The sequence below is a fragment of the Cydia amplana genome, chromosome 3, assembly GCF_948474715.1.
Source record: "Cydia amplana chromosome 3, ilCydAmpl1.1, whole genome shotgun sequence".
NCBI classification, from domain to species: domain Eukaryota; kingdom Metazoa; phylum Arthropoda; class Insecta; order Lepidoptera; family Tortricidae; genus Cydia; species Cydia amplana.
In genome coordinates, this window is record NC_086071.1 from 1,877,439 (window position 1) to 1,901,772 (window position 24,334).

Consider the following 24,334-nt stretch of genomic DNA (forward strand, 5'->3'; position numbering starts at 1 on the left):
CATTGCATGTTTGAGAGAACGTCTCTTAGATTCTAGCCGAGTTTGGATATGGGGCAGGCGAGCTTATTATTTTCATTGCATGTTTGAGAGAACGTCTCTTAGATTCTAGCCGAGTTTGGATATGGGGCAGGCGAGCTTATTATTTTCATTGCATGTTTGAGAAAACGTCTCTTAGATTCTAGCCGAGTTTGGATATGGGGCAGGCGAGCTTATTATTTTCATTGCATGTTTGAGAGAACGTCTCTTAGATTCTAGCCGAGTTTGGATATGGGGCAGGCGAGCTTATTATTTTCATTGCATGTTTGAGAGAACGTCTCTTAGATTCTAGCCGAGTTTGGATATGGGGCAGGCGAGCTTATTATTTTCATTGCATGTTTGAGAGAACGTCTCTTAGATTCTAGCCGAGTTTGGATATGGGGCAGGCGAGCTTATTATTTTCATTGCATGTTTGAGAGAACGTCTCTTAGATTCTAGCCGAGTTTGGATATGGGGCAGGCGAGCTTATTATTTTCATTGCATGTTTGAGAGAACGTCTCTTAGATTCTAGCCGAGTTTGGATATGGGGCAGGCGAGCTTATTATTTTCATTGCATGTTTGAGAGAACGTCTCTTAGATTCTAGCCGAGTTTGGATATGGGGCAGGCGAGCTTATTATTTTCATTGCATGTTTGAGAGAACGTCTCTTAGATTCTAGCCGAGTTTGGATATGGGGCAGGCGAGCTTATTATTTTCATTGCATGTTTGAGAGAACGTCTCTTAGATTCTAGCCGAGTTTGGATATGGGGCAGGCGAGCTTATTATTTTCATTGCATGTTTGAGAGAACGTCTCTTAGATTCTAGCCGAGTTTGGATATGGGGCAGGCGAGCTTATTATTTTCATTGCATGTTTGAGAGAACGTCTCTTAGATTCTAGCCGAGTTTGGATATGGGGCAGGCGAGCTTATTATTTTCATTGCATGTTTGAGAGAACGTCTCTTAGATTCTAGCCGAGTTTGGATATGGGGCAGGCGAGCTTATTATTTTCATTGCATGTTTGAGAGAACGTCTCTTAGATTCTAGCCGAGTTTGGATATGGGGCAGGCGAGCTTATTATTTTCATTGCATGTTTGAGAGAACGTCTCTTAGATTCTAGCCGAGTTTGGATATGGGGCAGGCGAGCTTATTATTTTCATTGCATGTTTGAGAGAACGTCTCTTAGATTCTAGCCGAGTTTGGATATGGGGCAGGCGAGCTTATTATTTTCATTGCATGTTTGAGAGAACGTCTCTTAGATTCTAGCCGAGTTTGGATATGGGGCAGGCGAGCTTATTATTTTCATTGCATGTTTGAGAGAACGTCTCTTAGATTCTAGCCGAGTTTGGATATGGGGCAGGCGAGCTTATTATTTTCATTGCATGTTTGAGAGAACGTCTCTTAGATTCTAGCCGAGTTTGGATATGGGGCAGGCGAGCTTATTATTTTCATTGCATGTTTGAGAGAACGTCTCTTAGATTCTAGCCGAGTTTGGATATGGGGCAGGCGAGCTTATTATTTTCATTGCATGTTTGAGAGAACGTCTCTTAGATTCTAGCCGAGTTTGGATATGGGGCAGGCGAGCTTATTATTTTCATTGCATGTTTGAGAGAACGTCTCTTAGATTCTAGCCGAGTTTGGATATGGGGCAGGCGAGCTTATTATTTTCATTGCATGTTTGAGAGAACGTCTCTTAGATTCTAGCCGAGTTTGGATATGGGGCAGGCGAGCTTATTATTTTCATTGCATGTTTGAGAGAACGTCTCTTAGATTCTAGCCGAGTTTGGATATGGGGCAGGCGAGCTCGCCGGGGGGGCGGGGGTGTTCGCTGCGGGCGCGCGGCAGCGTGGCGGGGGCGGGGGCGGGGGCGGGGGCGGGGGCGGGGGCGGGGGGCGCGGGGCGCAGCAGCGCGAGCAGCAGGCGCAGTCAGTCGGCCAGCACGGCCTGCGCCACGCCCGCCAGCTCCTCCTTCAGCGCGCGGAACGACGGCCGCTCGTCCGGCAAGGCGCGCCAGCACGCGCGCATCACCTGGGGGGGCACAGAAACCGGATAAATTTTTGCGTCCATGGCGCAAAATAAATTTAATTTCGGCTCCGTTCGAAAAACCGATTTTTAGAAGAACCCCTCCGTTTCCTGTCCGATTGATGGGCTCGGAACGGTAAAAACCGATTCCTTCCCATGTTGGGATTTATGTTTACGTCGGCGGGGCGCCTCGTCGCGAGTTAAATAAACCGGTATTTTATTTATAAATATAGAGTGATTTAATAAATCATTATTAAGTCGATTAGTGTTTTAGTAAACTGTCTTAAAAGCGAAGAAAAAATATTGAATCAGTTTAACCGGTACTAGTACAAAAACTATAATATATGCAAGGATAAATTTAATAATCCATTGAGATTATTTTTCAAGTGATTTTATTCGGTAATTCAAAATCACTCTATATTTATACTAGGTGAGGGTGGGGAGGGTCGATCCCTAGGGGACACTTGGTAAACTTCATTTTTAATCAAACCAAACGAGATAAAATTTTTTGCGCAGGTAACACTCATTCATTCGTTCCTAACTTCACGTTCTGTCATGGCACTGTATCGGAAAAGTCAGTGGTTCAAAAATGGCGGACGGTGAAAGATTTTCTGCGTACTATATTCAAATTTCGGTAAGCTTTAACTGGATTTATTTTATAATATGAGATGGAAATGATGTTAGTGAGTGTGCTTATTTTATTTGTTGTTTATTGAAGTGATGATTAACTTGGATTACTTTGATATACGCGAACACATGTTTCGAGTACGGCACGTTTTATAATCTTACTATGTATGGGGAGACTTTGTCTTTTTCTTCAGGGGAGATATGATTCCGGGATCATGTCACCCCCAAAGCGATCAAGTATACATTGTAATAAATTTACTTACAAAATGATTCATAGAGCTATCATAAATATTTTCTTTTCTTTAGTAAATCATGCCGCGAACGTACGACCAGAGAAACACTGATTTAAACTTTCAAGGTTTTTGACTCATTATTGTTTATTAAAACGGAATTTAATGGCGTATAATTCAGTTTTTAATTATACAACCGACTCCGAAAACGGAATTATCCCCGTGGCCTTTGAAAAAACTGACTAAAGTTGACATCAACATTTTACGAACTACCCGTACTTGGTCTTTTTATCAAGTTAAACGTTTTACACACAGGGGATGTTACTCGGTCGACAAAAAACACAAACAATATTTGGTTTTCAACCGGCGATATTTGTTTTTATGGATGAAATGCTATTTCAATGGCTTTCCGACCTTATGTACTATAGAATCGACGGTCCATATGAAGGATTTTAGGATTATGCAGCTCAAACACCGTCCTCGAAACGTGAGCAGTAAATTTCTAAACTTATTTATTATAGTAAACAATAACGACCAGTGATGGGTAAAAAAATTAAAATTGCTGTAGGTATCTGACGCTAAAAATACCTTCATAAGAACTTTAAAAAAATTAGCTTGTTACAAGAAATTTTATGTTAATAACTTAGATTTTTGTTTTTTTTTTTTTACTTTTTTTTGGTACAAAAATTGATTCCCTATTTTATGTTGTTTTATGGATAATACGATTACCTTGTTTTTTTAAAGTATAAGATTATGGATTAATATGTGTTTGATATCTTCATATATTAATTTTCTGTAGATAAAGTGAATAAATTAATGTAGATACTATCCTCGAAATATGACGTTGCCACTTAAAATCTTTTTACCAAGTGTCCCCAAATCTGGAAGACTTGATCCCTTCGGCTTAGACATCTGATTACCGGAAATACAACTTCAAAGCATGGAAGATGCAATATATATATGTTTGCTGTGTATTTTACAAATTATAGATGCATTGCTAATAGCGATCCGAGTTATATAATCAATGAGAATTTGGTATGGGGAGACATGGTAAAAATATGTTTACCATGTGTCCCAAGAACCAGGGTCACTTGATCCCCCTAGGATCAAGGCTCCCGACCAGGGGTAAACAAGTCTCCCTTACATAGGGGACACATGGTAAAAGTCAACAGTATGGGTTTTCATTAAATAATGATCTAATTTATTGCACAAGTCTGTTCTAATTCAAACTATTAATGAAGAGATAAATTCTGAGTCGTATGGTCTATAAAGTTTTTCAATACTACAAATAGTTAAGAAAATGTATGCTAAAAACAAAAGGGGTGATCAACCCTCCCCAGTTTCCCCTATACTGTTTTTATTAGTATTTAACTCTAATAAAATTTTGGTGGTAACTACTCTGGTAACAACTTGGTGGTAACTAGTGAGAATAACGTACTACAACGTACGTTTTTATATAAAGTAACTGGCACGTAAAATGTTGACAAACAGGCTACAAGTAGCCTCCAGCCGCCCAGAACAATACTCACATTATATATGACGGGTGAGGCGCCATCAGGTTTCTCCAGCAGATGTCCTCGCTGCACCATCTCCACAACCTGCGTGTTCTTCATCCGCCCGTACGGCACTTGGCCGCACGTGAACACCTCCCACATCAGAACACCTGCAGAGAGAGTACATGTTAAGATATTAATTCCCGAATGAAGGTTGAGGGAGGCGATGGCTGCAGGCTGAGATACGCCACAGAATAACTAATAGTACTACCGTACAGAAAATTCACTCCTTCACAAAAGTCAGGTTTAGGTATAAAATTACACCTATATCGCCGCCCGCAAGCAAAATTGAAACTTATAACCGCGCACGAACCGTGAATCTCCTTTGCGCGCCGCATTTTTATGACCGAGCTGTGAGTGTCGGCACGGGGTTATCACTTGACAAGTTTTTATACCTATACCCACTGGTTTATGATTTTTAAGATAAATATGTAGAAATTACAAACGTTGATTATGTAAACATACATTTTTTATCCGGAGATAGTATGTTTGATTCTCACGGAAGTAAGTTTCTAAGCCATTGTGTATTTTCAATTTTGCGCGAGCGCCACGTGACACGACTATCGTGCACGCCGAGCGGCAGCCCACTGCTATACGCCTGTCCGATGGGTGCGCCGGCCAAATGTACCTAAACTGCGGAGTGACACCCCCCTGGATACGCGTCGTACTCGTGAACGGGTGCTGTTTGTGGAGTCAGGTCTGTTTAAGCTAACACGAATATATTTAGTAAATTTATTTTTTAATTTAATTGCAGTGAGACGCCTCATTCGGTTCTCGTATGTTTTATTTTTCTCGTAATGTGTTAATCATACAGGATTGTGACTCTTGGAGACCCTATACATCTCTAAGGATAATTTGATAAACTATGTTATTTTTTAGTTTTGACACTTAGAGACATTTACACCTCTAAATAAGTTTAGATTTTTTTTTCCATGTCTCTGTTTTGTTTTTATTTTAATATTATTATTATAGTTTTTTTATGTAATTCGACATTAAGAGACCTTATACATCTCTAAGTAATTGTATTACGTTAGTTTGATTTGGTAGTTGTAGTTGTATTTAATAATTGTTGATGTATTATTATTATTATTTTGCTTGTATGTAAATTCAATGTTGACGTGTAAAAGTGCCCTTGTGGCCTATTTGCTGAATAAATGTTGAAGTTGAAGTTGAAATTCATTAGAAAACATGCCAATTATTAGTTTCTCACAGGCTCACAAAAATCCATCGAAATTTTGATTATTTAACCTTTTGGACGCCAATGACCGATATATCCGCACCTTAGGTTCAACGCCAAAGACCGATTAATCGGTCACAGACCACAGAGCAACATAGACCTACGTGCATATGCGTTAAGTTCAATTTCAGTTTTGGCACTTCGGTGACGTGGCGTCAGCGTGACAGCTTTTGTGTTTGACACGGCGTCGAAAAGGTTAAATGTGTCGTAGTGTTTCGGCTTTATTTATGCCCCATCCAAATAACAGCGTAAAGCAATTGTTAAAACACGTTGATAGTCCAACGGATTAACGGCTCTATCTCTATGAACAATAGATTACATGTCCAATAATAGATAAAGCCACGCGTGCGCCGCCACTCGTCCAACCATTTTCATATAATCGGGCCGACGCGTGGCGGTACATGGGCCATCTATTATTTGACTATTATTCTCAGTCGTTACCACGAGTAACAACTCGGTGGTGACTAGTGGGAATAACACAGTCGCCCGGTGAAATGAACGGTCGTACACTAGGGTAGGTATAGGGTTGCCAGATGGTCGGGATTTGGCGGGATTCTCCCGATTTTTAGCATGTGTTCCCGATTCCCGACAAAGTGAAAATTGTCCCGAAAAACAGCTTCACGTTAAATAGTGAAAAAGGCGAAAAAATTGTAAAATCGGTAAAAAGTAACATAAAATACATGTGGCAAGAGCAAACTAAAAAATAAATTAGTTACATTTTTTTTATTATTATTGATACCTAATTAAAAGTATGCTAAATGATAATATAGGTAGATAATGAGAAGACATTTTTTTTTGTTTGTTCAAGATCTCAAATAATTTATACTATTTTATATAAAAACGTCTAGAGTCTGTGTGGAAAGAGAAGAGTCGTGTAATGTATTGGGTTTTTGATACAATTATTTTAATATGAATGTTTTTTTTCCCGACTTTAGTCCCAAAATCCCGAAAAATTGATATGAATTCCCTTGGAGGATATAATCAAACGGTGACGCCATGTCTGTAATTTTCTGTACAAAACAGTCTGCCGATTTTTGCGGGGGAGGGGAACGTCAAATGTATGCGTAACGTAAAAATAGCCATGTCAGATAAACGTCAGTCCATACATTGTGTATGACCGTTGGCCGCCTATTTTCGACAGAGGGGAAAGCCTGTTAATGGCTACTCCGTTTAGTTGTATCCTCCAAGTGAATTCCCGATAATAGAGCGTTTCGATTTGGCAACCCTAGGTAGGTGCTAGATGCAGACTCACCGAAGGCCCACACGTCGGACTTGGAGGAGAAGCGCGTGTAGTTGAGCACCTCGGGCGGCGCCCACTTGATGGGGAACTTGGTGCCGCCCGAGCTGGTGTACTGGTCGTCCAGCACGTACCGCGCCAGACCGAAGTCCGCCACCTGCAGGTCGAGAGGTTTATAGATTGTAGTTGTAGAGAAAAAAACATTACAACAAAGAGTGAAAAAAGTTAATAAACACGAAATAGTACATTATTGTCGAGGTTCGGAAGTAGCTACTTGCAGGCCACAGACAAGACATCCTCTAGATTGAGCATAGTAACGCTACCCCCTCTGCCACTCATACGGTAGTTTTACTCCATCTTCGAGTCAATCCCGTGCCGTGATTGGTCCGTGTCTTTGAACGGACCAATCACGGCACGGGATTCGCTCACCTCGTCCCCCCGCACCCCCGTATTTTTGGCAGCATCGGTTTCATGAAATAATTGCTCTAAACTCAGTCTAGAGGATTCCTAGTCTATGTTGCAGGCTGAGGATTCGTTATAACGGACGACCTTGGGAGTCCGTTTAATTGAATCCGAAGCCAGCAAGTAGCCTTCCAGCCGAGTCATATATAGTGCTTTTCTCAAAAATGGTGCAAGAAATAGAAATATTTTACACAAGCAACGTTCTAATTTTCACAGAAAAAAGTAAAACTATTAAAAAGATTTACTTGCCGCCTTAAAAAAAAAAGAAGTGTATTTTTCTGCTGAAAGTACGCCAACGTATTTGAGACACCTAAATAGTCGCGGTACCAACACCAACATTATAATAATAAGTGCTGATCATCTGTTTGGCTGTTTAATGGACCTATGCCTTCATTTGATATGGCCATTTAAAGTTTTTGAAAGTTTGGAACTCGTTAAATAATGGAATTTGTATGCAACATTGCAGTCCCGAAAACGAGACTGCAATGTTTTTAACTTTTAAATTTTTTGAATGACCATAAACTACGCACTTCGCGACCTATTTTTTAACCGGCAACGTCGACTTTGCCGTCCATTTTTAAGAAAAATAATTTGCCGTTTTATTTACTTAAATACGATGGTAAATGCATTAACATTTACAGCCGCAAAATTGCATAGCTGTTGGCCACTTTATAAATAAATGAATTTTCTCCAATATGCTCGGAAATGTTCACCTTATTGTAGCAAAAATAGTACCGGAAGTACTTCTTTATTGTCAAACTCTAATTTAAAAAAATAAAACTATCGCTGTCCTGTTCTAGCGGACGGGAAGTAAAAAAACACTACAGTAATAACTTATTACTGTAGTGTTTTTTACTTTTTAAAAATAAAAAACGCAAACAGCCAATTATTATAGCCGCGGGCCGCGTCTACACGACCCGATCAGCTATCATTTCAAGCTATAGGATAGAGTGAGATAGTAATATAAACGACCTTACATGTCTCGTTCTTACAAGACCGTTGTGCTCGTGTATGATCGTGCGAATTAAATACTGCTTAATAAAATCAAAGATTATTTATATTTTTTTTTAAGGATCTCATCCGTGTTCATAAAGCTTATATTGCACAATTATAGTTTGACATAGACAGAGAGAATCATACTATCTTTGTCTTACACCAGTACTAGAACCCAAAAGAAAAGGATGAGTATAGTTATTTTTTTTCTTATTTACTGACAATTTGCTTTGACCAACTATATTTTCAATGAACGAATATTGAATGGTACTGAATTGAATGGCAGAATAAGTTTGTGCCTTTAACTTTTAAAAATAACGAGGGAAATTGTTTTTGACGTTTTTGATGTGAAGTTTCGATTTGAGTGATGCTCGATGCTTAAATAATTATTATTTTAATTTATTTCCTCGCATGTTTTGGAGAAAAGCACTATATATGCCTCGGCAGGAATAGCAATTCGTGGATTCGTCTTCTTTGTCGGACTCCGCTACGCGTCGTCCGACAAAATCGAAACTCATCCACGAATTGCCCTTTCCCGGCCTCTGCAATAATGTACTATAATTCGTAATGTGTCCATGCAATTCTGCAGCTTGCTATACAACGTACATTACATAACGACTACAATATCTTTAACTTACAATAAGATTTTTAACCAAAAAGTTTTATTTGATACCACCTTTTATCGCTGATTTTCTTTTCTTTCAAGAGCCAACTAATACTCATCAAGACAATTCTAACAAACCCAAACACAATTAAGTTGCGTTGCGTTGTTTTATCTTAGTTTCTATAGCTACCTCCTGGCTCCATCATCAGATCAGCTCGATAATAGGTACCAGGGATGTTGCGGATGCAGAGTTTTTGACATCCGCGGATGCGGATGCGGATATTTAAAGGCTCACATCCGCGGATGCGGATGTCAAAATTAGGTACTTAGAAAACGTCAAATATTACATTTTTAGTATTTTTTTATTAAAAAAAAAACGAAAAGTTTAGTATTTGAGCACGAATATAGATGCGTTATATTTAATAAACAGTAACTTGGCCGACTTTTCTGGATCGAGACGATTTCGTTATAGGTAATGACGAAATTACCTAGCACTTACGCCGCCGCTAAGACATTCCTGTACCGACTTCTTTGACATCCGCATCCGCATAAGCTCCGCATCGATTTTATGCGGATGCGGATGCAGATGCGGATGTTGAAAATAATGCGGAAGTTCCGCGGTTGCTGATGCGGATGCGGATGTTCGCAACATCCCTGATAGGTACCATAATATTGCATTGTTATCCAATTTACATATGTATGCAAAGTTTCAGCTTTGAAGCTGTGAGGACAGACAACAGGTAAGACAGGGGACAGGTGAAACCAAACAAAACATGGAGCCGCATTTGAGCTAATAATTTTGACGTCTCTAACATTTCAACTTACTTTTACTACGTTTTCGTCTCCTACTAAGCAATTTCTTGCAGCTAAATCTCGATGGATGTAGTTATGCCTCTCCAAATACGCCATTCCTTTGCACACCTGAAAGTATACAAACAGGTTACACGTTATTGTACGTATTAGGTATTTGACAGTCGGATTTTTATTTGTGTCCGAATGAAATTGTTTTTTTTTGCCAAAACCAAAAGTTCACTTTTGTTTTGACTCAGTGTCAGTCGAAACCGAAACTTCTGTAGCAGAGTTAAAATCGTTGCAAACAATGTCGGTGACCTTTTCTTAGAAATATGAACATGAAGAATTATATTTTCTGCATATATTTGCAGGTAGTTGAACAGCGAGCCGTGCCGCATGTGCTCCGTCACGTGTAGATGTATGTAGACACGTGCCCACCTGTATGCACATGTCGAGCAGCACGGCGGCGGGCAGCTGGTCGGGCGCGGTGCGGCGCAGGTAGTTGAACAGCGAGCCGTGCCGCATGTGCTCCGTCACGTGTAGATGTATGTAGACACGTGCCCACCTGTATGCACATGTCGAGCAGCACGGCGGCGGGCAGCTGGTCGGGCGCGGTGCGGCGCAGGTAGTTGAACAGCGAGCCGTGCCGCATGTGCTCCGTCACGTGTAGATGTATGTAGACACGTGCCCACCTGTATGCACATGTCGAGCAGCACGGCGGCGGGCAGCTGGTCGGGCGCGGTGCGGCGCAGGTAGTTGAACAGCGAGCCGTGCCGCATGTGCTCCGTCACGTGTAGATGTATGTAGACACGTGCCCACCTGTATGCACATGTCGAGCAGCACGGCGGCGGGCAGCTGGTCGGGCGCGGTGCGGCGCAGGTAGTTGAACAGCGAGCCGTGCCGCATGTGCTCCGTCACGTGTAGATGTATGTAGACACGTGCCCACCTGTATGCACATGTCGAGCAGCACGGCGGCGGGCAGCTGGTCGGGCGCGGTGCGGCGCAGGTAGTTGAACAGCGAGCCGTGCCGCATGTGCTCCGTCACGTGTAGATGTATGTAGACACGTGCCCACCTGTATGCACATGTCGAGCAGCACGGCGGCGGGCAGCTGGTCGGGCGCGGTGCGGCGCAGGTAGTTGAACAGCGAGCCGTGCCGCATGTGCTCCGTCACGTGTAGATGTATGTAGACACGTGCCCACCTGTATGCACATGTCGAGCAGCACGGCGGCGGGCAGCTGGTCGGGCGCGGTGCGGCGCAGGTAGTTGAACAGCGAGCCGTGCCGCATGTGCTCCGTCACGTGTAGATGTATGTAGACACGTGCCCACCTGTATGCACATGTCGAGCAGCACGGCGGCGGGCAGCTGGTCGGGCGCGGTGCGGCGCAGGTAGTTGAACAGCGAGCCGTGCCGCATGTGCTCCGTCACGTGTAGATGTATGTAGACACGTGCCCACCTGTATGCACATGTCGAGCAGCACGGCGGCGGGCAGCTGGTCGGGCGCGGTGCGGCGCAGGTAGTTGAACAGCGAGCCGTGCCGCATGTGCTCCGTCACGTGTAGATGTATGTAGACACGTGCCCACCTGTATGCACATGTCGAGCAGCACGGCGGCGGGCAGCTGGTCGGGCGCGGTGCGGCGCAGGTAGTTGAACAGCGAGCCGTGCCGCATGTGCTCCGTCACGTGTAGATGTATGTAGACACGTGCCCACCTGTATGCACATGTCGAGCAGCACGGCGGCGGGCAGCTGGTCGGGCGCGGTGCGGCGCAGGTAGTTGAACAGCGAGCCGTGCCGCATGTGCTCCGTCACGTGTAGATGTATGTAGACACGTGCCCACCTGTATGCAAATGTCGAGCAGCACGGCGGCGGGCAGCTGGTCGGGCGCGGTGCGGCGCAGGTAGTTGAACAGCGAGCCGTGCCGCATGTGCTCCGTCACGTGTAGATGTATGTAGACACGTGCCCACCTGTATGCACATGTCGAGCAGCACGGCGGCGGGCAGCTGGTCGGGCGCGGTGCGGCGCAGGTAGTTGAACAGCGAGCCGTGCCGCATGTGCTCCGTCACGTGTAGATGTATGTAGACACGTGCCCACCTGTATGCACATGTCGAGCAGCACGGCGGCGGGCAGCTGGTCGGGCGCGGTGCGGCGCAGGTAGTTGAACAGCGAGCCGTGCCGCATGTGCTCCGTCACGTGTAGATGTATGTAGACACGTGCCCACCTGTATGCACATGTCGAGCAGCACGGCGGCGGGCAGCTGGTCGGGCGCGGTGCGGCGCAGGTAGTTGAACAGCGAGCCGTGCCGCATGTGCTCCGTCACGTGTAGATGTATGTAGACACGTGCCCACCTGTATGCACATGTCGAGCAGCACGGCGGCGGGCAGCTGGTCGGGCGCGGTGCGGCGCAGGTAGTTGAACAGCGAGCCGTGCCGCATGTGCTCCGTCACGTGTAGATGTATGTAGACACGTGCCCACCTGTATGCACATGTCGAGCAGCACGGCGGCGGGCAGCTGGTCGGGCGCGGTGCGGCGCAGGTAGTTGAACAGCGAGCCGTGCCGCATGTGCTCCGTCACGTGTAGATGTATGTAGACACGTGCCCACCTGTATGCACATGTCGAGCAGCACGGCGGCGGGCAGCTGGTCGGGCGCGGTGCGGCGCAGGTAGTTGAACAGCGAGCCGTGCCGCATGTGCTCCGTCACGTGTAGATGTATGTAGACACGTGCCCACCTGTATGCACATGTCGAGCAGCACGGCGGCGGGCAGCTGGTCGGGCGCGGTGCGGCGCAGGTAGTTGAACAGCGAGCCGTGCCGCATGTGCTCCGTCACGTGTAGATGTATGTAGACACGTGCCCACCTGTATGCACATGTCGAGCAGCACGGCGGCGGGCAGCTGGTCGGGCGCGGTGCGGCGCAGGTAGTTGAACAGCGAGCCGTGCCGCATGTGCTCCGTCACGTGTAGATGTATGTAGACACGTGCCCACCTGTATGCACATGTCGAGCAGCACGGCGGCGGGCAGCTGGTCGGGCGCGGTGCGGCGCAGGTAGTTGAACAGCGAGCCGTGCCGCATGTGCTCCGTCACGTGTAGATGTATGTAGACACGTGCCCACCTGTATGCACATGTCGAGCAGCACGGCGGCGGGCAGCTGGTCGGGCGCGGTGCGGCGCAGGTAGTTGAACAGCGAGCCGTGCCGCATGTGCTCCGTCACGTGTAGATGTATGTAGACACGTGCCCACCTGTATGCACATGTCGAGCAGCACGGCGGCGGGCAGCTGGTCGGGCGCGGTGCGGCGCAGGTAGTTGAACAGCGAGCCGTGCCGCATGTGCTCCGTCACGTGTAGATGTATGTAGACACGTGCCCACCTGTATGCACATGTCGAGCAGCACGGCGGCGGGCAGCTGGTCGGGCGCGGTGCGGCGCAGGTAGTTGAACAGCGAGCCGTGCCGCATGTGCTCCGTCACGTGTAGATGTATGTAGACACGTGCCCACCTGTATGCACATGTCGAGCAGCACGGCGGCGGGCAGCTGGTCGGGCGCGGTGCGGCGCAGGTAGTTGAACAGCGAGCCGTGCCGCATGTGCTCCGTCACGTGTAGATGTATGTAGACACGTGCCCACCTGTATGCACATGTCGAGCAGCACGGCGGCGGGCAGCTGGTCGGGCGCGGTGCGGCGCAGGTAGTTGAACAGCGAGCCGTGCCGCATGTGCTCCGTCACGTGTAGATGTATGTAGACACGTGCCCACCTGTATGCACATGTCGAGCAGCACGGCGGCGGGCAGCTGGTCGGGCGCGGTGCGGCGCAGGTAGTTGAACAGCGAGCCGTGCCGCATGTGCTCCGTCACGTGTAGATGTATGTAGACACGTGCCCACCTGTATGCACATGTCGAGCAGCACGGCGGCGGGCAGCTGGTCGGGCGCGGTGCGGCGCAGGTAGTTGAACAGCGAGCCGTGCCGCATGTGCTCCGTCACGTGTAGATGTATGTAGACACGTGCCCACCTGTATGCACATGTCGAGCAGCACGGCGGCGGGCAGCTGGTCGGGCGCGGTGCGGCGCAGGTAGTTGAACAGCGAGCCGTGCCGCATGTGCTCCGTCACGTGTAGATGTATGTAGACACGTGCCCACCTGTATGCACATGTCGAGCAGCACGGCGGCGGGCAGCTGGTCGGGCGCGGTGCGGCGCAGGTAGTTGAACAGCGAGCCGTGCCGCATGTGCTCCGTCACGTGTAGATGTATGTAGACACGTGCCCACCTGTATGCACATGTCGAGCAGCACGGCGGCGGGCAGCTGGTCGGGCGCGGTGCGGCGCAGGTAGTTGAACAGCGAGCCGTGCCGCATGTGCTCCGTCACGTGTAGATGTATGTAGACACGTGCCCACCTGTATGCACATGTCGAGCAGCACGGCGGCGGGCAGCTGGTCGGGCGCGGTGCGGCGCAGGTAGTTGAACAGCGAGCCGTGCCGCATGTGCTCCGTCACGTGTAGATGTATGTAGACACGTGCCCACCTGTATGCACATGTCGAGCAGCACGGCGGCGGGCAGCTGGTCGGGCGCGGTGCGGCGCAGGTAGTTGAACAGCGAGCCGTGCCGCATGTGCTCCGTCACGTGTAGATGTATGTAGACACGTGCCCACCTGTATGCACATGTCGAGCAGCACGGCGGCGGGCAGCTGGTCGGGCGCGGTGCGGCGCAGGTAGTTGAACAGCGAGCCGTGCCGCATGTGCTCCGTCACGTGTAGATGTATGTAGACACGTGCCCACCTGTATGCACATGTCGAGCAGCACGGCGGCGGGCAGCTGGTCGGGCGCGGTGCGGCGCAGGTAGTTGAACAGCGAGCCGTGCCGCATGTGCTCCGTCACGTGTAGATGTATGTAGACACGTGCCCACCTGTATGCACATGTCGAGCAGCACGGCGGCGGGCAGCTGGTCGGGCGCGGTGCGGCGCAGGTAGTTGAACAGCGAGCCGTGCCGCATGTGCTCCGTCACGTGTAGATGTATGTAGACACGTGCCCACCTGTATGCACATGTCGAGCAGCACGGCGGCGGGCAGCTGGTCGGGCGCGGTGCGGCGCAGGTAGTTGAACAGCGAGCCGTGCCGCATGTGCTCCGTCACGTGTAGATGTATGTAGACACGTGCCCACCTGTATGCACATGTCGAGCAGCACGGCGGCGGGCAGCTGGTCGGGCGCGGTGCGGCGCAGGTAGTTGAACAGCGAGCCGTGCCGCATGTGCTCCGTCACGTGTAGATGTATGTAGACACGTGCCCACCTGTATGCACATGTCGAGCAGCACGGCGGCGGGCAGCTGGTCGGGCGCGGTGCGGCGCAGGTAGTTGAACAGCGAGCCGTGCCGCATGTGCTCCGTCACGTGTAGATGTATGTAGACACGTGCCCACCTGTATGCACATGTCGAGCAGCACGGCGGCGGGCAGCTGGTCGGGCGCGGTGCGGCGCAGGTAGTTGAACAGCGAGCCGTGCCGCATGTGCTCCGTCACGTGTAGATGTATGTAGACACGTGCCCACCTGTATGCACATGTCGAGCAGCACGGCGGCGGGCAGCTGGTCGGGCGCGGTGCGGCGCAGGTAGTTGAACAGCGAGCCGTGCCGCATGTGCTCCGTCACGTGTAGATGTATGTAGACACGTGCCCACCTGTATGCACATGTCGAGCAGCACGGCGGCGGGCAGCTGGTCGGGCGCGGTGCGGCGCAGGTAGTTGAACAGCGAGCCGTGCCGCATGTGCTCCGTCACGTGTAGATGTATGTAGACACGTGCCCACCTGTATGCACATGTCGAGCAGCACGGCGGCGGGCAGCTGGTCGGGCGCGGTGCGGCGCAGGTAGTTGAACAGCGAGCCGTGCCGCATGTGCTCCGTCACGTGTAGATGTATGTAGACACGTGCCCACCTGTATGCACATGTCGAGCAGCACGGCGGCGGGCAGCTGGTCGGGCGCGGTGCGGCGCAGGTAGTTGAACAGCGAGCCGTGCCGCATGTGCTCCGTCACGTGTAGATGTATGTAGACACGTGCCCACCTGTATGCACATGTCGAGCAGCACGGCGGCGGGCAGCTGGTCGGGCGCGGTGCGGCGCACCGGATAGTTGAACAGCGAGCCGTGCCGCATGTGCTCCGTCACGTGTAGATGTATGTAGACACGTGCCCACCTGTATGCACATGTCGAGCAGCACGGCGGCGGGCAGCTGGTCGGGCGCGGTGCGCGCAGGTAGTTGAACAGCGAGCCGTGCCGGCATGTGCTCCGTCACGTGTAGATGAATGTAGGACACGTGCCCACCTGTTATGCACATGTCGAGCAGCACGGCGGCGGGCAGCTGGTCGGCGCGGTGCCGCAGGTAGTTGAACAGCGAGCCGTGCCGCATGTGCTCCGTCACGTGTAGATGTATGTAGACACGTGCCCACCTGTATGCACATGTCGAGCAGCACGGCGGCGGGCAGCTGGTCGGGCGCGGTGCGGCGCAGGTAGTTGAACAGCGAGCCGTGCCGCATGTGCTCCGTCACGTGTAGATGTATGTAGACACGTGCCCACCTGTATGCACATGTCGAGCAGCACGGCGGCGGGCAGCTGGTCGGGCGCGGTGCGGGCGCAGGTAGTTGAACAGCGAGCCGTGCCGCATGTGCTCCGTCACGTGTAGATGTATGTAGACACGTGCCCACCTGTATGCACATGTCGAGCAGCACGGCGGCGGGCAGCTGGTCGGGCGCGGTGCGGCGCAGGTAGTTGAACAGCGAGCCGTGCCGCATGTGCTCCGTCACGTGTAGATGTATGTAGACACGTGCCCACCTGTATGCACATGTCGAGCAGCACGGCGGCGGGCAGCTGGTCGGGCGCGGTGCGGCGCAGGTAGTTGAACAGCGAGCCGTGCCGCATGTGCTCCGTCACGTGTAGATGTATGTAGACACGTGCCCACCTGTATGCACATGTCGAGCAGCACGGCGGCGGGCAGCTGGTCGGGCGCGGTGCGGCGCAGGTAGTTGAACAGCGAGCCGTGCCGCATGTGCTCCGTCACGTGTAGATGTATGTAGACACGTGCCCACCTGTATGCACATGTCGAGCAGCACGGCGGCGGGCAGCTGGTCGGGCGCGGTGCGGCGCAGGTAGTTGAACAGCGAGCCGTGCCGCATGTGCTCCGTCACGTGTAGATGTATGTAGACACGTGCCCACCTGTATGCACATGTCGAGCAGCACGGCGGCGGGCAGCTGGTCGGGCGCGGTGCGGCGCAGGTAGTTGAACAGCGAGCCGTGCCGCATGTGCTCCGTCACGTGTAGATGTATGTAGACACGTGCCCACCTGTATGCACATGTCGAGCAGCACGGCGGCGGGCAGCTGGTCGGGCGCGGTGCGGCGCAGGTAGTTGAACAGCGAGCCGTGCCGCATGTGCTCCGTCACGTGTAGATGTATGTAGACACGTGCCCACCTGTATGCACATGTCGAGCAGCACGGCGGCGGGCAGCTGGTCGGGCGCGGTGCGGCGCAGGTAGTTGAACAGCGAGCCGTTGCCGCATGTGCTCCGTCACGTGTAGATGTATGTAGACACGTGCCCACCTGTATGCAAATGTCGAGCAGCACGGCGGCGGGGCAGCTGGTCGGGCGCGGTGCGGCGCAGGTAGTTGAACAGCGAGCCGTGCCGCATGTGCTCCGTCACGTGTAGATGTATGTAGACACGTGCCCACCTGTATGCACATGTCGAGCAGCACGGCGGCGGGCAGCTGGTCGGGCGCGGTGCGGCGCAGGTAGTTGAACAGCGAGCCGTGCCGCATGTGCTCCGTCACGTGTAGATGTATGTAGACACGTGCCCACCTGTATGCACATGTCGAGCAGCACGGCGGCGGGCAGCTGGTCGGGCGCGGTGCGGCGCAGGTAGTTGAACAGCGAGCCGTGCCGCATGTGCTCCGTCACGTGTAGATGTATGTAGACACGTGCCCACCTGTATGCACATGTCGAGCAGCACGGCGGCGGGCAGCTGGTCGGGCGCGGTGCGGCGCAGGTAGTTGAACAGCGAGCCGTGCCGCATGTGCTCCGTCACGTGTAGATGTATGTAGACACGTGCCCACCTGTATGCAAATGTCGAGCAGCACGGCGGCGGGCAGCTGGTCGGGCGCGGTGCGGCGCAGGTAGTTGAACAGCGAGCCGTGCCGCATGTGCTCCGTCACGTGTAGATGTATGTAGACACGTGCCCACCTGTATGCACATGTCGAGCAGCACGGGCGGCGGGCAGCTGGTCGGGCGCGGTGCGGCGCAGGTAGTTGAACAGCGAGCCGTGCCGCATGTGCTCCGTCACGTGTAGATGTATGTAGACACGTGCCCACCTGTATGCACATGTCGAGCAGCACGGCGGCGGGCAGCTGGTCGGGCGCGGTGCGGCGCAGGTAGTTGAAACAGCGAGCCGTGCCGCATGTGCTCCGTCACGTGTAGATGTATGTAGACACGTGCCCACCTGTATGCACATGTCGAGCAGCACGGCGGCGGGCAGCTGGTCGGGCGCGGTGCGGCGCAGGTAGTTGAACAGCGAGCCGTGCCGCATGTGCTCCGTCACGTGTAGATGTATGTAGACACGTGCCCACCTGTATGCACATGTCGAGCAGCACGGCGGCGGGCAGCTGGTCGGGCGCGGTGCGGCGCAGGTAGTTGAACAGCGAGCCGTGCCGCATGTGCTCCGTCACGTGTAGATGTATGTAGACACGTGCCCACCTGTATGCACATGTCGAGCAGCACGGCGGCGGGCAGCTGGTCGGGCGCGGTGCGGCGCAGGTAGTTGAACAGCGAGCCGTGCCGCATGTGCTCCGTCACGTGTAGATGTATGTAGACACGTGCCCACCTGTATGCACATGTCGAGCAGCACGGCGGCGGGCAGCTGGTCGGGGCGCGGTGCGGCGCAGGTAGGTTGAACAGCGAGCCGTGCCGGCATGTGCTCCGTCACGTGTAGATGTATGTAGACACGTGCCCACCTGTATGCACATGTCGAGCAGCACGGCGGCGGGCAGCTGGTCGGGCGCGGTGCGGCGCAGGTAGTTGAACAGCGAGCCGTGCCGCATGTGCTCCGTCACGTGTAGATGTATGTAGACACGTGCCCACCTGTATGCACATGTCGAGCAGCACGGCGGGCGGGCCAGCTGGTCGGGCGCGGTGCGGCGCAGGTAGTTGAACAGCGAGCCGTGCCGCATGTGCTCCGTCACGTGTAGATGTATGTAGACACGTGCCCACCTGTATGCACATGTCGAGCAGCACGGCGGCGGGCAGCTGGTCGGGCGCGGTGCGGCGCAGGTAGTTGAACAGCGAGCCGTGCCGCATGTGCTCCGTCACGTGTAGATGTATGTAGACACGTGCCCACCTGTATGCACATGTCGAGCAGCACGGCGGCGGGCAGCTGGTCGGGCGCGGTGCGGCGCAGGTAGTTGAACAGCGAGCCGTGCCGCATGTGCTCCGTCACGTGTAGATGTATGTAGACACGTGCCCACCTGTATGCACATGTCGAGCAGCACGGCGGCGGGCAGCTGGTCGGGCGCGGTGCGGCGCAGGTAGTTGAACAGCGAGGCGTGCCGCATGTGCTCCGTCACGTGTAGATGTATGTAGACACGTGCCCACCTGTATGCACATGTCGAGCAGCACGGCGGCGGGCAGCTGGTCGGGCGCGGTGCGGCGCAGGTAGTTGAACAGCGAGCCGTGCCGCATGTGCTCCGTCACGTGTAGATGTATGTAGACACGTGCCCACCTGTATGCACATGTCGAGCAGCACGGCGGCGGGCAGCTGGTCGGGCGCGGTGCGGCGCAGGTAGTTGAACAGCGAGCCGTGCCGCATGTGCTCCGTCACGTGTAGATGTATGTAGACACGTGCCCACCTGTATGCACATGTCGAGCAGCACGGCGGCGGGCAGCTGGTCGGGCGCGGTGCGGCGCAGGTAGTTGAACAGCGAGCCGTGCCGCATGTGCTCCGTCACGTGTAGATGTATGTAGACACGTGCCCACCTGTATGCACATGTCGAGCAGCACGGCGGCGGGCAGCTGGTCGGGCGCGGTGCGGCGCAGGTAGTTGAACAGCGAGCCGTGCCGCATGTGCTCCGTCACGTGTAGATGTATGTAGACACGTGCCCACCTGTATGCACATGTCGAGCAGCACGGCGGCGGGCAGCTGGTCGGGCGCGGTGCGGCGCAGGTAGTTGAACAGCGAGCCGTGCCGCATGTGCTCCGTCACGTGTAGATGTATGTAGACACGTGCCCACCTGTATGCACATGTCGAGCAGCACGGCGGCGGGCAGCTGGTCGGGCGCGGTGCGGCGCAGGTAGTTGAACAGCGAGCCGTGCCGCATGTGCTCCGTCACGTGTAGATGTATGTAGACACGTGCCCACCTGTATGCACATGTCGAGCAGCACGGCGGCGGGCAGCTGGTCGGGCGCGGTGCGGCGCAGGTAGTTGAACAGCGAGCCGTGCCGCATGTGCTCCGTCACGTGTAGATGTATGTAGACACGTGCCCACCTGTATGCACATGTCGAGCAGCACGGCGGCGGGCAGCTGGTCGGGCGCGGTGCGGCGCAGGTAGTTGAACAGCGAGCCGTGCCGCATGTGCTCCGTCACGTGTAGATGTATGTAGACACGTGCCCACCTGTATGCACATGTCGAGCAGCACGGCGGCGGGCAGCTGGTCGGGCGCGGTGCGGCGCAGGTAGTTGAACAGCGAGCCGTGCCGCATGTGCTCCGTCACGTGTAGATGTATGTAGACACGTGCCCACCTGTATGCACATGTCGAGCAGCACGGCGGCGGGCAGCTGGTCGGGCGCGGTGCGGCGCAGGTAGTTGAACAGCGAGCCGTGCCGCATGTGCTCCGTCACGTGTAGATGTATGTAGACACGTGCCCACCTGTATGCACATGTCGAGCAGCACGGCGGCGGGCAGCTGGTCGGGCGCGGTGCGGCGCAGGTAGTTGAACAGCGAGCCGTGCCGCATGTGCTCCGTCACGTGTAGATGTATGTAGACACGTGCCCACCTGTATGCACATGTCGAGCAGCACGGCGGCGGGCAGCTGGTCGGGCGCGGTGCGGCGCAGGTAGTTGAACAGCGAGCCGTGCCGCATGTGCTCCGTCACGTGTAGATGTATGTAGACACGTGCCCACCTGTATGCACATGTCGAGCAGCACGGCGGCGGGCAGCTGGTCGGGCGCGGTGCGGCGCAGGTAGTTGAACAGCGAGCCGTGCCGCATGTGCTCCGTCACGTGTAGATGTATGTAGACACGTGCCCACCTGTATGCACATGTCGAGCAGCACGGCGGCGGGCAGCTGGTCGGGCGCGGTGCGGCGCAGGTAGTTGAACAGCGAGCCGTGCCGCATGTGCTCCGTCACGTGTAGATGTATGTAGACACGTGCCCACCTGTATGCACATGTCGAGCAGCACGGCGGCGGGCAGCTGGTCGGGCGCGGTGCGGCGCAGGTAGTTGAACAGCGAGCCGTGCCGCATGTGCTCCGTCACGTGTAGATGTATGTAGACACGTGCCCACCTGTATGCACATGTCGAGCAGCACGGCGGCGGGCAGCTGGTCGGGCGCGGTGCGGCGCAGGTAGTTGAACAGCGAGCCGTGCCGCATGTGCTCCGTCACGTGTAGATGTATGTAGACACGTGCCCACCTGTATGCACATGTCGAGCAGCACGGCGGCGGGCAGCTGGTCGGGCGCGGTGCGGCGCAGGTAGTTGAACAGCGAGCCGTGCCGCATGTGCTCCGTCACGTGTAGATGTATGTAGACACGTGCCCACCTGTATGCACATGTCGAGCAGCACGGCGGCGGGCAGCTGGTCGGGCGCGGTGCGGCGCAGGTAGTTGAACAGCGAGCCGTGCCGCATGTGCTCCGTCACGTGTAGATGTATGTAGACACGTGCCCACCTGTATGCACATGTCGAGCAGCACGGCGGCGGGCAGCTGGTCGGGCGCGGTGCGGCGCAGGTAGTTGAACAGCGAGCCGTGCCGCATGTGCTCCGTCACGTGTAGATGTATGTAGACACGTGCCCACCTGTATGCACATGTCGAGCAGCACGGCGGCGGGCAGCTGGTCGGGCGCGGTGCGGCGCAGGTAGTTGAACAGCGAGCCGTGCCGCATGTGCTCCGTCACGTGTAGATGTATGTAGACACGTGCCCACCTGTATGCACATGTCGAGCAGCACGGCGGCGGGCAGCTGGTCGGGCGCGGTGCGGCGCAGGTAGTTGAACAGCGAGCCGTGCCGCATGTGCTCCGTCACGTGTAGATGTATGTAGACACGTGCCCACCTGTATGCACATGTCGAGCAGCACGGCGGCGGGCAGCTGGTCGGGCGCGGTGCGGCGCAGGTAGTTGAACAGCGAGCCGTGCCGCATGTGCTCCGTCACGTGTAGATGTATGTAGACACGTGCCCACCTGTATGCACATGTCGAGCAGCACGGCGGCGGGCAGCTGGTCGGGCGCGGTGCGGCGCAGGTAGTTGAACAGCGAGCCGTGCCGCATGTACTCCGTCACGATGTAGATGGGCCGTCGTTTGGAGCACACCCCGTATAGCTGCACCAGGTTCTGGTGTTGCAGTTTGCTGCGGAACAAAAATTAGTAGCGGTAAGGTATTTTGAATACTAGTAGTAGTAGTAGTGAAACACTTTATTGTACAAAAATCAGAACAAAACAGGAAAAATAACATTCGACTTTTTTTTTATTATAAATGGGCTTATGCTTTGGTTTCCTCCGAAAGCGGTACCGTCATATAGCGGCCGTCTCCATACAAATACTACGACATCCATATTTAGCCGTATTATTTAGTATGGAGACGGCCGCTATATGACGGCACCGCACCGCTATCCTAGGAAAACCGATCTTTACTCATGGCCACAGACTAGCCGAAGACGTGGCCTACGATGGAGCGAGCCTGCCCAGAAGGTGCCTGTTCACCCTTGATTTGAAGGTTGCCATTAGTACAAAGGCGAACTTATCCCTTTAACCCTTAAATGCATAGTGATGCATTTATACACACAACATAAACATCAAATGTTATGCATTATTAAACAAATTCTATTTGTTCTTGTATATTATTTCAATAGTAAAACTAATAAATTTTCCGAATTATTACATAAATTTACGCAGTATTTTAATTTATAAAAGTTACATTTGTTTATAGACGAAATGTCGGAAAACTTGGAAAAACCTGGAAGTTGATGATTTTTAGTATGTGATTTTGGGCAGATTTTTCGGGGTTTGTAATTATTTTATATTTACAAATTTTATCATAGGAACATCACAAATAGTGATGATGAAATACCTTTCTGTTGGCAGTTAAGATTTTTCCTATACCCCTTACTAATAGCTATATATTTTCAAAAATATGATTTAGACTATGCAACTTTTAACACTGATTTCCCAGTGAAAATCGATGATATAATTTTTTTTACTATTTTTCCTAGAAACGGCAAACAATTATGTGATATATATATTAATTTCGGGGAAAAAGAAAAAATCATGCATTTAAGGGTTAATACTATCGTGCGTTTAAAGGGATGTCGTTTTTTTTGCGTCACACATTCACTCGTACAATCAATAAATACATGTCCATGTACAGGAGCTCGGTAGTCGCAGCAAGTGTGGACTCACGTCATGACCTTGGCCTCCTCGATGAAGTCGTCCTCGGACATGGTGCCCTCCTTCATCATCTTGACGGCGGTGTCGATGCGGCCGCGCCACTTGCCGCGCCGCACCACGCCGAACTGCCCCGCGCCCAGCTCCTCGAGCAGCACCAGCTCCGACGGGTCGATCTCCCATTTGTCTGGAACGTCAACCCACACCATACACTAGGAATCCTCTAGACTGAGTTTAGAGCAATTATTACTAGATTAGATGTTCCTTATATAGTTTCTATTGTCTAGGAGAGGACACTGACTTCTGTAACACAGGTCTTTACCTAGCTCAGAAGTCAGGGACTTCAAAACCCACTTAGTAACTTGTTTTTTGTCAATAAAAAATATTTTATTTTTTATTTTATTTATTTTATTATTTCATGAAACCGATGCTGCCAGAAATATGGGGGTGCGGGGGGACGAGGTGAGCGAATCCCGTGCCGTGATTGGTCCGTTCAAAGACACGGACCAATCATGGCACGGGATTGACTCGAAGATGGAGTAAAACTACCGTATGAGTGGCAGAGGGGGTAGCGTTACTATGCTCAGTCTAGAGGATATCTTGTCTGTGACCCACACTGTCAACCAGAGGGCAGTGCACCGAAATCACTTAATTACGGCCTTGTCTATTATGTACCTAACCATTAAAAATGAAATTGTAAATAATTTAAGACTCCTTAACTCAAAAATCTTTTTAAGTTAAGATTAGTAGTTAAGTTTAGTATGTAATACAATGGCTTTTTCCTGAAATAAACAGTTTAAATTTAATTTTTTTTTTTTTTACTGACTGACCGACTATATCGTTTGGTGACAACCAAAACTCACTAATTACAACCACAAGTACTAGAAATGAGGTTACAATTCAGGTTTTATCGGAGATGTTCGAAATTCTAAAGTATGATGAGCATACCCCGGCCGGCGAGAGCAAAAATGCGTCTGC

The 24,334-nt window shown here is 51.9% G+C and overlaps 1 protein-coding gene across 1 annotated transcript in view; it reads right to left on the reverse strand.

The window, feature by feature from the left end:
• Positions 1-1,861: 1,861 nt before the first annotated feature.
• Positions 1,862-24,334, reverse strand: part of LOC134662360 (tyrosine-protein kinase Btk) — an 87,553-nt gene continuing 65,080 nt past the window's right edge. The window contains exons 12-17 of the mRNA XM_063518562.1: positions 23,372-23,543; positions 22,157-22,322; positions 9,802-9,897; positions 6,933-7,074; positions 4,420-4,553; positions 1,862-2,039 (exon numbers count right to left, since the gene is read on the reverse strand). Coding sequence (XP_063374632.1) covers positions 1,938-2,039; positions 4,420-4,553; positions 6,933-7,074; positions 9,802-9,897; positions 22,157-22,322; positions 23,372-23,543 — 812 coding nt within the window. The 3' untranslated portion in view covers positions 1,862-1,937. The remainder of the gene's footprint in view (positions 2,040-4,419; positions 4,554-6,932; positions 7,075-9,801; positions 9,898-22,156; positions 22,323-23,371; positions 23,544-24,334) is intronic.